The sequence below is a fragment of the Nicotiana attenuata genome, unplaced genomic scaffold (assembly GCF_001879085.1).
Source record: "Nicotiana attenuata strain UT unplaced genomic scaffold, NIATTr2, whole genome shotgun sequence".
NCBI classification, from domain to species: Eukaryota; Viridiplantae; Streptophyta; class Magnoliopsida; order Solanales; family Solanaceae; genus Nicotiana; species Nicotiana attenuata.
The window spans coordinates 89,960-104,732 of NW_017674226.1; the positions used below are offsets into that span (position 1 = coordinate 89,960).

Sequence of the window (14,773 nt, forward strand, 5' to 3'; positions counted from 1 at the left end):
TTCTTTTCCGCTGTATATAGTTAAATTGCACAGGTTTATTTGGTAGTCTGGTACTAGCCTCGTCACTACTTCGCCGAGGTTAGGCTAGGCACTTACCAGCACATGGGGTCGTTTGTGCTGATACTACACTCTGCACTCTTTTGTGCAGATCCCAGTGTTGTAGACTTCGAACCGCAGTGGGATTGCTGATTCTTGTTCATCAGGCGACCCGAGGTAGTCCTGTTTCTTTCATGCAATTCCAGAGACAGTTTTGTATTTATTTCTTTCAGACCTTTATTTGTAGTATTCTTAGACCGTCTGTGAAACTGTTACACCAGTTCTGGGTAGTCGAGACTCAAATAGTTGTATTAGATATTCATGTTCAGATAGCTTATTGTTTTCTTCCGCTTATGTTAAATTCCACTGTTAAAATGTTATTTCTTCGTAATTGTTAAAGAATATAGAATGGGTAAAAAGGTAAATTGTTCAAATAATTGGCTTGCCTAGCTCACATTAATAGGCGCCATCACGACTCCCGAGGGTGGGAAATGACATATCAATACATAGAGATTAAAAAAAACAGAATAAGAGAAACATGGACTGGTAGAGAAATTTTCATTGCAATGAACGGAGAGAAGCCATTTCCTTCTTAAGATTGGAATTCAGCATGAGTTACAACAAAATAAGTACTATTCCAGCTCTCAAAAGAATAGTACCCAGCAGCAAACTACTACTAGCCTCAAAAAATGCACAACGAAAAACAGCCGGCAACACAACTATAGGTAAACCAAACTAAAAGCAGCTGAAATGCAGGCAGCTGCCTGATGGACTTCAAATAGACCCAAATGTGGTAACTCCTACATACCTTCAACAAAAATTTGATGTCCCAATTGGACATCTTCCTCCTTTACCCTAGAAAAGAATTAGAAGCATCTTTCCAATGCTAAAAACAAAAGAAACCTGGGGAGAAAGAATTATCGTCGAATAACTACTACTACTACCTCTAACCCACAAGAATACCCCAACTAATGACCTACAGTACCAACGCTACCTTCTCCTGCAAAACATAAGGTGAAGGAGAAGCAATAAGAGGCTCATAATGATCGGCCCCAGCACCACACCAACCTGCAATTGACAATGTATTCTCTTTCACTTTTACAGCGCGGAAGAAATGAACGTAAAATCTAAGCAGTGTGAAATTTTCTTTACCTGTTCCTTTCATGAAAAGGAAGAAAGGAGGTTCACATATTTCAGATCTTGGACGATGTGGGAGGAAGAAGACACAATTTTCATCATCAACCATTGCATCAGATCCATGTGCTTGCACCTGAACATGATATACCAATTGAAAAGCTTAGCAAAAGAATTGTTTGATTCAAGAGAGTCACAAAAATCATTAAAATTTAACACAACTTGAGAAATGTGAGCAACAAAGAGAATCATGACCAGGAGATGAACCAAATCAAAAATAAGGAACATAGCAGTTGCGAAATGACCTTGTGCAATCAATTGATTTATCAAAGGCCGACAGAATTTTAGGAGGATAAACCTTTGTGTGTGTGTGGGTGGGGGGGGGGGTGGGGGGGGGGGGGTCGTGGTACCAACCAAAGTTAATAATTTATCAAACAAGTAAAGAACTATGAAAAGAACAAGGGCATTGCAGCTCACACACAAATAACATAGTGCAAATTATTCAAATGACAGCAATTGTCATGTTAAAGGAGAGATCAATGGTGAAGATCATTTTCTTACCACAAAGATCTCTCTTTTAAACTCGGTTGCAAGGCATTCAATCGCTATGTCATCTCCAAAAGCAGCTGCACGACCATCCCTGTTCTCATCTACAGTTAGTAATCCCTCCTCAGTATACTGCAAAGTGATGATATCATATTCATCATCAGCGGAACCACAGATCGACATGTACTTGGCCCAACTTGGGCCATCATCCACAGATATGCACCTCTCATTGTATATAGACTCAGCAGCCAATTCTCTTCAATGTCAACCACAAATATAAAATCAGAAAACAAAACCACATCCAGTAAAATAATAAAAGCAACCAGGTCAAACTAAAATCAATTTACAAAATTTGCTAGCATCTCCATCTTCATCTATACAAGAAAAAGAAAAAGAAGTTTCGAAAATACTTTCTCGGCCAGATAAAGAGAATGCTCAATAGCAAACAAAGTTTTGATTTTTTTTTGTTTCCTTGTTATCAAATAAATTACAGACAAAAGCAATTCTCACTTCAAAGAACAATAAAAAGAAAGAAAAATATTCTCTGTGGCGAAATGCATGATAAAAATCTCACTTGGACTTAAGGACAGATTATAATGGCATATTTTCTGGGGAAAAGATACTGAAAATAAGTCTGAATGTATGGGGAATGAAAATAGAGGATTCGAATAACCCAAACAGATATGGAGAGTGAGACATAGATGGTTGATTCATTAAAGTTTAAAAGAAAATCAAGATAGAAAAAAAAAATGCACCTATCAGTAGTGTTGTACGCATATAGGCGTTTTCTTATCTCAAATGAAATTAGCTAAAGTAAGGACATATATTCAGTCATTTCATTAATAAGCATTTTCCAAAAATCTTCACCATTATTACCTAAACGGATTGTTAGTATTGAAGGATACTGACAATGAAATGTTTCAGTAATGAAATCAAATGAAATGTTTCTTGCATGTCAAACTAAGAACACCGGACATAAGCAATCAGATCTAAACTTTGTTATCCAGATCTTAACAATAACAACAATTAGGCATCAACCCAAATACATTTCACTCCACTTGGGCCTCTTTCCTTATAATACTCGGGTCATAGAGATTACCCCCCCCCCCCAAACAAAAAAAGGGAACGGAAATTACCGCCGGAAAATAAAAAGAAAAAAGAAAGGAAATTACCGCTGCATGCCGAGCTCAACAAGCTCAGATATGGCCGAGTCGAGAGCCTCTCGATCTTCCTTCTTAGCTAACAGCTTCAACTCTTGAACCACATGAATACCCCACCCAGATTTCAGATCGGGAGAATACATGTGCTTAATCGCCGATTCAATCACTTCTTTCTCCTCCTCGCCAACAGATCCAAGATCTTCCAAGAACCTCCGCACCGTCCGCCGTCTCAGATCTCTGGCGTACGACACCGTCGTCATCCCCATAGATTTACCACAAGCTGTAAAAAGACAGTTCCCGTCTGCCTCGACTTCTCCGCCGTGGCTCAGCCGGAAAACCACCGAAGCGTTCTGATCTTTAGGATGCTTCCACAGCACTCCCTTGGCTTGAATCCTCATCAAATGCTTCCTCTGCTGCTCCTCTAAAGCTGAAACATTTTCCCACGAGGAGGAGTCAGCTATGGCGACTGCGACGGCGGCGGCGGTTGTTGTCGCCGGAGATGACTGGTCAACGAGATCGAGGGATGACGTAGTTGAGGTAGGATCCCGCCATGGAATAACCGGTGACGACGTTGTTGAGTCGCAAATGAGTTTCCCCATTTCTAGAAAGCTCTGCAGAGAATTTCTTTTTTTCTTTTTCTTGTTTTCAAGCAATGGCGGAAAGAGAAAGTAGGGGAAAAGGAGAGAGAGTGAAAGATAGGGCAAACGGCTAGATTTTACAGAAGTTGAAAGGTATGGACACGTGGACCAATCAATGTCTTCATTTGCTGTTTTCAAGTTTTGACTGGTGATATCGTGCGGTGGGTGGAACAAATACGGGTTTTATGAAGCTGGGTAACAGCTATACCGTGACCTACGTGGCATCGTATGATTGGTTAAGAAATTGTAACGTTATGGGTGATTTTCGAGGCGTGCGGCCATTTCCCGCTAATGGGTCATTAGAGGCATATTCATTATTCTATATACTCCACTTGATTTGTGGTAAAATAATGAAAAGAATTTTTTTTTTTTTTGGCTTATCCTTGAAAATCGTGTACCGTGGATAATTCGGAAAGAGAATAGGTCAAGTGTCCGAATAAATCAACGGGAAATGTTACTCCATAATTTTACGAAAATCATCTTGAGAGCTACTTTTAATACTAGTACTAGAACTAGAATGTACTACTCCCTCCGTTTCAATTTATGTAAACTTTTTTGATTGGCACGAAGTTTAAAAAAAATGAAGACTTTTGAAATTTGTGTTCCTAAACAAGTTAAAAAGGGGCTCAAAGTATTTATGTGATTATAAAAGCTTCTCATTAAGGGTAGAATTGTAAGTTTAGGCTAAGTTGTTACCAAATTTAGAAAGGGGTCATTCTTTTTTAAAAGGATCAAAAAGGAAATAGATTCACATAAAATAGAACAGAGGGGAGTAACTTTTACATACTTTCCAACAAAAAAAAAAGTTTATGTTATCTTTTTATAGTGATAGTGTCCACCCAACTTATTACTTCCTATTTGTTCATATTCAATAACTTTGCATGTCAAGACTTCGGATTCGTGCAAAAAAGTATCATCCGAGATTTGTGAACAAACCGGCTTGGGACAGAGAAATCCGGATGAATACCACAAGGGGGGCATAGGGCTGTGTGAATGCGGCTAGGCGTTTGGACATGATTCCAAAATTATTTTTCAAATTTGGAATTTCACTACAATTGAATTGAAGATGAAGTTGTGTTTGGTTATAATTTTTGCAACATATTTGGATGTCTTTTTTTTTCAAAACCATAAAACATGATTAATACCCCACAACTTGTAAAAAATATCAAAATTATCCCAATTTGATTATCCTACTTGAAATAAACAATCAAAATGCTTTTTTCTTTTTTCTTTTTTTGTTTTTGATTAAGTATGTGAATATTATTAGCCAAAGGCATCAAGAAGATCAGATGTTACAAAGAAAAAGAAGTAGCAGCCCAAAAATTCAACAAAAGATATATCATAAACAATCAAAATGCTATTGTTTAAAAAATATGGGGTAAATTTGTAAAACTAAAAACTAAAAACTAAAAAATTCCCATTTTCAATTGAAAAAGTGGTGAGAACCACTTTTTCAAATTTGAAAATAGATTTTCAAGTGAAAAAGGAAAAAATGATAAGAATTGTATGTCCAAATATTGTTTTCAAAAAAAAAACTCAAAAAATTTGTATGTCCAAACGGGCTCTTAACATGCTTATTTTTTTATGTTACTAGCTTTAGGGTACGCGTGTTGCGCGTGTGTTCCCACTTTAATGAGTATATTTTTTTTTAAATCATATTAATAGTACAATAAAAGGAATTTTGAAGTATTAAAAAAAGTTAAAGAAAAACTATAAATTTCTCATAATGATGCAACCTAATTATCTACTCAATAAAGGAAGAAATCTAGTTCTTAGTGAATATATTCAAGTTAAGATTTATTCCAATTTTATAATTTTGTTACTTCAGTTTCAGAAGTTATTAGGTTTTCTTTTGTGTTTCAGCAAAAACACACATAACTCTTGAACATTTAAAGGTTTTTCTGAATTTTTCCTGAAAGTTATATATTTTTGAGTTCATTCTAGAAGATGCAAATATCAACTAATTGGCAGAAGACATTTTTTTCTTGTGAGCAAAATGCAAAATTTTCGAGAAAATTGAGTTAAACATGAATAAGTTATACTTCAACGGCTCAACATTGCGATTGGCAAATTTTTCAAACTTAAATTTAATACATTATATTACGATATATGTGGAAACAAATAAAGAGCGGTAGCAGATAATCTTTATTATCTTTCTGTTCTCCCCAATTTTCAAGAAAATTAAATCCTACAAGAAGAGGAAAAAGCAAACTCCAAATTAGTAACTTGAAAATTTAGTCTTACTAACATTCTTTAGGGTGCCATCTGAAATTCAATAGCAAACATAAATGATGGCAATTAAAAAAATATGTATCATATCAATTTAAGGACAAAATTAAAATATCAAACGGAGCGCAAAGAATTAAATCACACAAAACAGGATAAGGACAAAACAAAAAATATTTACATCGATGATAAACAGGCTTCACGTAAGCGAAAAGAAGATTGTAGATGCTAATATAAATATGATTAGACAATTTATTTGATTTTAAAATAAATATTTAAGCAAAAAACCTAAAAAAATAATAAATATTGTTTTCATTTATTTAGCTCAATAAATGAAGACAATCATATATTACAAAAGTTTTACAATCACCACATATTATATCCTCATAATTGATTACTCCCCAAGTCACCACATAAGAATTGATTACTCATTGGGTAAGAAAGAAAAACAAATGATAACTCATTTATAATATATTTACTCATATACTATTTCATCATTATTGTCTCAATTTGCATGGTTATCCATTTGACTCTTAATTGTACATTATAATTAATTTTGGCTCTATTATTCGTATTTCTGTCACCATTAGTGCTCTTCTTACTAAAATAAATTTATATTTTCTAAGATTCTTATAAAATTGAGAAATAACTTTAATTATATAGTAAATTTGAAAAATAATTAAATTGAATTCTTCTACTAATTAATTAATATAAAGACTTTATTGTTATTCTTAACATTAGCAATAACTTATTTTTTGTCAGTTCAAATCTTAATATTCTTTCATCCTAATTTTCAATATTAACTATAAATAACTTTATCCAATAAATTATATTTTTCAAATAGTTAAAAAATCATTAGCATGTCAATTTCGGATTTTTGGTGCTTCCGGAGTCATTGTATTTTTGTCACATATAAAAATTGTGAATTCATAACGTTTTGAATAATAGAAGAACCTTATAGTTTAATATAATTTTAATTTAATGGCTCAAGTTTTATGGTACACGCATTGCACGTGTAACCCATATTAATCCTATAATTTTTCTAAAAATTACATAAATATCTAGTTTTCGTATACGTGAAAATATCTCTTCCCAAATGTTAGAAAAATAACTTAAGATAAGAAATTTTTAATTAGGTATATATTCCAAATATATTTATATCGTTGTTGGTATAACTTTCATCTATAAATAAATGAATAGACAAAAATATACCGATAAACAGAACATGGTAGGATGTAGATTATAATATATGAGTAATTTGTCGTGATACAATAGAATACATTAGCTATGTTATTTGGTCAATTGTACATGAATTCTTATTTATAGTACTACAAAAGTATAATTTATAAAGGGAAAAAAAAAAGAACGATGGTTCAAATCCAAATCAACTCAAAAATCAAGAGCTTTCAAACACATCTAATCTAATTAATAGAGAACAGAAATCATTCGTCAAAGTAGATAAACATTTAAGTTAATATTCATATGAAAAAAAAAAATTTATTTTGGGAAAGATTTTATAGAAGTAAAATTTTATTGATTTAGATTCATAATTATTAGGAGCCCTTACCTAATTCAAATAAGGAAAGATAAGCGTTAGTTTTTTTTTATGTATTTAAATAATATATTGGAAAAATTTCACATTAAAACAAGTGGGCTGCCTCCTTTTCAACTTTATAGCCCATATTTAACTTTACAATTGAGTAGCCCACAAATTAGAGGCCCATATCTGAAAAATGGGCGTTATTTCCAGTATTTTGAGACTACCCAACGCGATTTTCTCTCATTCAGCTGGATTTTCTCAGATTCTTTCCAATCTTCTTCCCCCAAATACTTCAAAAACGAGATCCTGCGATAAATGCAGGTACGAAAACCCTAGCATTTCTTCTTCATCTAGAATTTATTCAATTTTTTTGCTACGAAGCAGCGCAATTCTCCTTTTTGCTGCAATTTTGATTTCAATTTTTTGTTAGATGGAGATTTTTCCTGTTTACCTTCTTCATAGTGGTGAATGGGAAGAAAACAAGTTTGTGAATTTCGTCAGTGATTGTGTAATAATCGAGTCCACATTCAACTACAACAATTTAGTTGCAGCTATTTCGGAACAGATTAGGATCGATAGTGATTTAAACACAATAGAGATTAACTTTGTCCCAAATGTTGGTTTGCCACCGATCATGATTTACAACGATACAGGAGTTAAGGTGTATATAGAATTAAAGAAGAAAAACTTGAATTTCACTGAATGTCCCCTGTTTGTAACAGTGAAAGAGATTTATGAAAATCATTTGGTTGTTACAAGTTCTGTGGTTGCTTCAAGTTCCAGTTGTTTGGTTGCTACAAATTCAAATTCTAGAGATGTATCAACAACTGATAGCACTGAGATTATTGATATTGAATTGATTGAAAATACGAAATTTAGTGAAAACACGGGTATAATAGATAATATGTTGAACGGATTTGTTGAGGAGGATCAAGTTTATAAGGATAAAGAGACACTTATGAATGTGATGAAGAACTTGGCTGTACGCGAGGGGTTCCAATTCAAGGTGAAGAGATCAAGCGCAACAAGGTATGTCATTAATTGTATATTCTGTTGTATAAATATGTATAAAGTAGTATATATTTGTATATAGGTATTAAAATTAGTATATATGCAGTTTGTATACAAGTGTATTTAGAAGTTGAATGATGTATAATACTAGGTATCACCTTACATGTCTGGATGACAATTGTGCTTGGAGTTTCAAATCTTCTGCCGTTTTCAAGGCAAACATATTCAAAGTGAGAAGTTACAATAATAATCACACATGCGGCTATGGTGAAAGATACTTAACACAACGTCAAGCTACTACGGGTATAATTGCTAGTATAGTCAAGGACATGTTAATCCAAAAAAGTTTACACCGCAAATGATATAATAGAGGACATACAAAAGCAACACGGGATTGAAGTGAGCTACATGAAAGCATGGAGAGCTAAAGAAATAGCAATGACAATGATAAGAGGGAGTCTGAGTGATTCATATAAGGAGTTGCGGAAGTATTTTTATATGTTAGAGCAAACAAATCCAGGAACGGTTACAAAGTTGCACAAATCAGAAGATGGATGCTTTCTTTATGCATATGTTTCGCTATATGCATCTATCAAGGGCTGGGAGCATTGCAGACCGATAATGGTTGTTGACGGAAGCTTCCTTAAAGCAGCATATAAGGGTACCATATTGACTGCTTGCACACAAGATGGAGCTGGTGAGTTGACTGCATCTACATTGTTTCTGCAGTTTGTATAATGTTTTAGTTTCATGTATAAAAGTGTATAGGATTTCACAGCTGCTATTTTTATAAAATTTGCAGTTGGTATAAATCTGTATAATTGTGTATAACTGTGTATAAGATTTGTATAAAATTTGCAGTTGGTATCTGCAGACTAATTTGCAGTCTGAATCCTAATATCTATTTTTGTATAAACAGGAAAAATCCTTCCACTTGCGTATGCAATTGTGGATTCAGAGAATAACAAATCTTGGGAGTGGTTCTTTGTCCAGATAAAAGGTACTTTTGGAGTTAGGGAAGGGATGTGTATAGTTTCAGATAGAAATGAAAGCATCTTCAATGCCACAAAAGCTGTGTACCCAGAAGTACCACATTGTATTTGCATGTTTCACTTGTGGCAGAATGTAAAGCGCACATTAAAGAAACATCACAAACAATTGAAGGATATCTTCTTTGCTTTGGCAAGAGCTTACACGATAGAGAAGTTTGAGTACCATATGACAGAGTTGTGCAAAATTGATCCGAGGGTGCAGCCTTACTTGTTCGAAATTGGGTCCAAAAGGTGGTCTAGAGCATATTCCAAGGTGAAAAGGTCGATAGTAATGACTTCCAATATTGCAGAGTCAATTAATGCAGCTAACAAGGATGCTAGAGAGTTACCAGTAATGCGATTGCTGGAGTACATGACAAATTTGCTACAACAGTGGAACAACAAAAACAGAAAAAGTGCAATGGAGACATCTACAGAGCTTGGCGAAAAGTATGACAAACTCCTTCGGGAAAATCTGATTGCATCGGAGCAAATGACGGTAAAATGAATCAAATATAATGAATCTTGGCACTTCTGACTTGCATTTTACTGCTTGTATAAGGATGTATAACTCTGTATAATAATGTATAATGTTCTTTAAATATTTTTTTTTTAAAAAAAACTTTTGCAGGTGAGGCCTGCTACGGATCAGTTATATACTGTGCTTGAAGGGGTAAGGAGAAACATAGTGTGCCTTGAAGAGGGAACATGCAGTTGCGGAAAATTTCAAATGGATGAACTTCCATGTCCGCATGCTTGGGCGGTTTTGAAGAACCAGCAGCTGAAACCTGGCCAGTATTGCTCTTTTTACTACAAGAAGGATAAACTCCTTAGCACTTATGAATTTCCAGTGAATCTGATGCCAGATGAGAGTTTATGGGTAATCCCAACAGAGGTGATGGAAGATGTGGTCCTACCACCTAAAGGGAGAGGGAATGCAGGAAGGCCAAAAAAGGAAAGACTCAAGCCTGCTTCAGAGAAAGAGTCTAAGAGGGCATTTTCGTGTTCTGTGTGTGGACAAGGTGGTCACAATAGGAAAATATGTAGGAATCGACCAAAATAAATAGTTGGAAACAAAATGCTTCCTATTACATTTGTTGTCATGTTGAGTAGTTAAGTTTCACAAACAATANAAGAAGCTCGAAGGGCGATAGCTACTTCAGCCGACATCCCTCGAATAGCAAATCCTGACAATAAGAAGGATAAAAAGTTAAAAGAGGGGAAAAGAATTTAACACACGAGAAGCAAAAAGGGATGTATACCGTGAGTTTTCACTTTCCAACCATGTTTGTTGGAAATAGATTTCCAAGTTCGTGCCTCCATAGGCACGGCTTTCAAGACAGCATCTACCCAACCACGGAAATTAGGAACGGGTTCCACATCTCCCATGGTTGCTACAAAAAAAGCAAAGGAATAATAATAAAATTAGAAGAGAAGTTGAAATAACGAAAGCAGATACGGCAAGGAAGAAAATACTTACGTGCAAAGTTCCATTTCTCAGGAAAAGGAATATTTGATTCACCCACCAAATCAATTGTGGGAACAGCAACAAACCGGGTGTACCAGCCACGGTCGTTATTATCTTCAGGGTTAACCAAAACCTTCTTACTTCTTGCAGATAAGGTAAAAACACCATTGCGGAATAGCTTGGGGTGATAAAGATGAATTAGATGAGGGAAAGAAAAGTCAACATCAGCTTTGGTTGACATATACCTCAAACAAGCTACTGCTCTCCATACGAGGGGACCAACTTGAGCCAAACAAATTTTGAAAAAATGGCAGAAATCATGTATGACTGGGTCAATAGCAGGAATAAATCCCAAGGTAAAGGGATAAGTGTAAACGAAAGAAAAGCCAACCCTATAAGAAGATATTCTTTGGTGTGGAGTAGGAATAAATATGTGGGTGTCATCTCTCCAACGACAGTCTCTTCGAACAATTTGAATCAAAGGTTCAGTAATTAAAGAGGGATATTTATCAGCTCTCTCTACTTTAATCACTTGGTCACAAAGGGATTCTTTGTCATGTTCGAAAGATAAATCCGTTGGCACAATTTCTTCAACCAGAGGCGTTGGTTAGACTCAGAAGGTTCTTTGCCCTTAGAAGTGGATCTGTTAGAAAGAGAGCCTCTAGAGATATTGCCAGAACTAGAAGAAGGAGTGATGGAACCAGAGGTACCACCACGAACCGACCCTGTACCACGAAGCACACCTCCTCTACCTCTTCTGTGTCTAGCAGGAGCATTGGAGAAACTATCAAGAATTGGAACTCTTTTAGGGTTAGGATTCGAAGACGACATAGTGAGAAGGTATGAACTGAAGAAGAAGTGAACGAGAGTAAATAGCAAGAAATTTGGTAAAAAGCTTGTGAAGAAGAAGACAAAGGAAAAAGGGGGCAAATTTATATATAAACTCAACCGTCGATAATTAAGAAGTGTAATGATGGAAAGCCTATAATAAAGGCAACTATCACTTCGTGAATAGTGGAGTTAAAGAAGCCTTAGAAAAAGGCTGCAAAATCGCAGAACTAATGAGAAGGTGACACGTATATGGTGCATTAAATAGAAGAGACAATTGAAGCGTCGACACTGTCATAGCATTGATTATGGCAAAAATTCCTTTTTTAATGAAGATCCACTTCCCAAATAGTTAATTGATAAATAAATGGAAAGTGGGGGGACTATCTATATTGGGAAAAAACTGAATTTATAATTGAAGGTGACGTGGCATAACACGTGGACTGGTCAAATGGTCAAAACATGATGATCAGTTAAGAAGCACGGGCAATATCAGATACGAGGAGAAGAAAGTTAAATAGGCACGAGATGCTATTCAAATGATACGAGTCTCGTATCTATTTAACTTAATTAAAGCCAGGAGGTCAAAAGGAATTGAGGAAATGAATCTGATGGCATAAAGGAGTCTAAATTCAGTATTGAATGTCAAATACGTTAGCAAATCAGTATTGAATAGGAATGATTGTGTAACGTTTCATTTAATGTCATTTAATGCTCATAATTGCCTCTTTAAGGCTAATGCATTATACCTTTTCCTAGAAAAATCAACTATAAAAGGAGAAGGTCTCAGCATTTGTAAAGAGACCAAAGATCATTGAGATTACATTGAAATACAAACTTATTTACTGCTTTATTATCCTCAAAAAAATTCTTATTCTTTTCGTCTCCTGATTATCAGTAACCCGATTTTTTCTCTTAATTTCTAGTTTTAACCGAAATTCTATTTTTTGGTTAAACACTTATAAATACTTAGGTCTCACATTAAACTTTGGCCTTAAGCCTCAAATGCGCTTCAGCCGCCCCTGATTGGGCCTTCTCACTACAATACCGTACAGATCAACTTACCTTTGCTAGCATGAATTCAACCAATGATCACAGTTACAATTAAATCAGCACGTGTAGTTTCTAGGCGTTGAACCCATTTGCCAGTGACCTATGGATACTCTCAAAAATATTTTAAACATCAAGTGATACTTTTCTTCCTTATACATAACTTTATAACGGTCTTGACATCCAATATATCATTATCTGATGGAACTTGGTATAAATACTAAAAACATGTCATGAGACTCGTATGAAAATCATAACTTCATTAAAGCAACAGTCATGTGTGGAATAATAACATGAAGTCCAAAATTACGTCATAAGTAGAAAATATGACTTCTATCATAAACATATCTATAATTCTTGGGAATTCATAAATCATTTATAAAACATAACATGAGGTACTATTGTCATACTTTAAAGCATAACTCGTGTATATTTAATAAAATATATCACTACATGCTTAAGATATCACAAAACATAATTTTCATTAAAAACATGAATAGTATAGCTCGCTCAACCCTACGAACTCGCACTCGGATTTTAACATGATTTGGGAACACTTAGACATGAAGTTTAAAGGGAAAATTTCACATTAAAACAAGTGGGCTGCCTCCTTTTCAACTTTATAGCCCATATTTAACTTTACAATTGAGTAGCCCACAAATTAGAGGCCCATATCTGAAAGGGGGCGTTATTTCCGGTATTTTGAGACTACCAAACGTGATTTTCTCTCATTCCGCTGGATTTTCTCAGATTCTTTCCAATCTTCTTCCCCCAAATACTTCAAAAACGAGATACTGCGATAAATGCAGGTACGAAAACCCTAGCATTTCTTCTTCATCTAGAATTTATTCAATTTTTTTGCTACGAAGCAGCGCAATTCTCCTTTTTGCTGCAATTTTGATTTCAATTTTTTGTTAGATGGAGATTTTTCCTGTTTACCTTCTTCATAGTGGTGAATGGGAAGAAAATAAGTTTGTGAATTTCGTCAGTGATTGTGTAATAATCGAGTCCACATTCAACTACAACAATTTAGTTGCAGCTATTTCGGAGCAGATTAGGATCGATAGTGATTTAAACACAATAGAGATTAACTTTGTCCCAAATGTTGGTTTGCCACCGATCATGATTTACAACGATACATGAGTTAAGGTGTATATAGAATTAAAGAAGAAAAACTTGAATTTCACTGAATATCCCCTGTTTGTGACAGTGAAAGAGATTTATGAAAATCATTTGGTTGTTACAAGTTCTGTGGTTGCTTCAAGTTCCAGTTGTTTGGTTGCTACAAATTCAAATTCTAGAGATGTATCAACAACTGATAGCACTGAGATTATTGATATTGAATTGATTGAAAATACGAAATTTAGTGAAAACACGGGTATAATAGATAATATGTTGAACGAATTTGTTGAGGAGGATCAAGTTTATAAGGATAAAGAGACACTTATGAATGTGATGAAGAACTTGGCTGTACGCGAGAGGTTCCAATTCAAGGTGAAGAGATCAAGCGCAACAAGGTATGTCATTAATTGTATATTCTATTTTATAAATATGTATAAAGTAGTATATATTTGTATATAGGTATTAAAATTAGTATATATGCAGTTTGTATACAAGTGTATTTAGAAGTTGAATGATGTATAATACTAGGTATCACCTTACATGTCTGGATGACAATTGTGCTTGGAGTTTCAAATCTTCTGCCGTTTTCAAGGCAAACATATTCAAAGTGAGAAGTTACAATAACAATCACACATGCGGCTATGGTGAAAGATACTTAACACAACGTCAAGCTACTTCGGGTATAATTGCTAGTATAGTCAAGGACAAGTATGTTAATCCAAAAAAAGTTTACACCGCAAATGATATAATAGAGGACATACAAAAGCAACACGGGATTGAAGTGAGCTACATGAAAGCATGGAGAGCTAAAGAAATAGGAATGGCAATGATAAGAGGGAGTCTGAGTGATTCATATAAGGAGTTGCCGAAGTATTTTTATATGTTGGAGCAAACAAATCCAGGAACGGTTACAAAGTTGCACAAGTCAGAAGATGGATGCTTTCTTTATGCATATGTTTCGCTATATGCATCTATCAAGGGCT

General features: G+C 34.7%; 3 protein-coding genes across 3 annotated transcripts; 2 read left to right on the forward strand and 1 right to left on the reverse strand.

Annotated features, from left to right (window-relative positions):
• Positions 1–564: 564 nt before the first annotated feature.
• Positions 565–3,689, reverse strand: LOC109218236. Its single transcript, XM_019382590.1, has 4 exons — positions 2,889–3,689; positions 1,732–1,972; positions 1,189–1,306; positions 565–1,104 (listed from the first exon to the last, which is right to left on the reverse strand). The coding sequence occupies exons 1-4, from the start codon at positions 3,473–3,475 to the stop codon at positions 1,013–1,015; spliced, it is 1,038 nt and encodes a 345-aa protein (XP_019238135.1). The 5' UTR covers positions 3,476–3,689; the 3' UTR covers positions 565–1,012.
• Positions 3,690–9,314: 5,625 nt separating this feature from the next.
• Positions 9,315–13,811, forward strand: LOC109218234. Its single transcript, XM_019382588.1, has 3 exons — positions 9,315–9,821; positions 9,954–10,331; positions 13,587–13,811. The coding sequence occupies exons 1-3, from the start codon at positions 9,315–9,317 to the stop codon at positions 13,809–13,811; spliced, it is 1,110 nt and encodes a 369-aa protein (XP_019238133.1).
• A 1-nt stretch (position 13,812) lies between these two features.
• Positions 13,813–14,714, forward strand: LOC109218235 (the record flags this gene model as incomplete). The annotated part of the gene is made up of 2 exons (XM_019382589.1): positions 13,813–14,185; positions 14,313–14,714. Coding segments are annotated over exons 1-2 (527 nt in total), but the record flags the coding sequence as incomplete, so codon positions are not given.
• Positions 14,715–14,773: the final 59 nt, after the last annotated feature.

What these genes read in the sequence shown, in the direction of transcription:
- LOC109218234 (XM_019382588.1), top strand. Translation starts at nt 9,315, where the DNA reads ATGTGTATAGTTTCAGATAGAAATGAAAGCATCTTCAATGCCACAAAA. An exon ending in TTGCATCGGAGCAAATGACG is followed by an intron (nt 9,822 to 9,953) that starts GTAAAATGAATC and finishes AAACTTTTGCAG; the next exon opens with GTGAGGCCTGCTACGGATCA. An exon ending in AGAGGGCATTTTCGTGTTCT is followed by an intron (nt 10,332 to 13,586) that starts GTGTGTGGACAA and finishes ATTTTTTGTTAG; the next exon opens with ATGGAGATTTTTCCTGTTTA.
- LOC109218236 (XM_019382590.1), bottom strand. Translation starts at nt 3,475, where the DNA reads ATGGGGAAACTCATTTGCGACTCAACAACGTCGTCACCGGTTATTCCA. An exon ending in TTAAAAGAGAGATCTTTGTG is followed by an intron (nt 1,307 to 1,731) that starts GTAAGAAAATGA and finishes TATCATGTTCAG; the next exon opens with GTGCAAGCACATGGATCTGA. An exon ending in CCTTTTCATGAAAGGAACAG is followed by an intron (nt 1,105 to 1,188) that starts GTAAAGAAAATT and finishes TGTCAATTGCAG; the next exon opens with GTTGGTGTGGTGCTGGGGCC.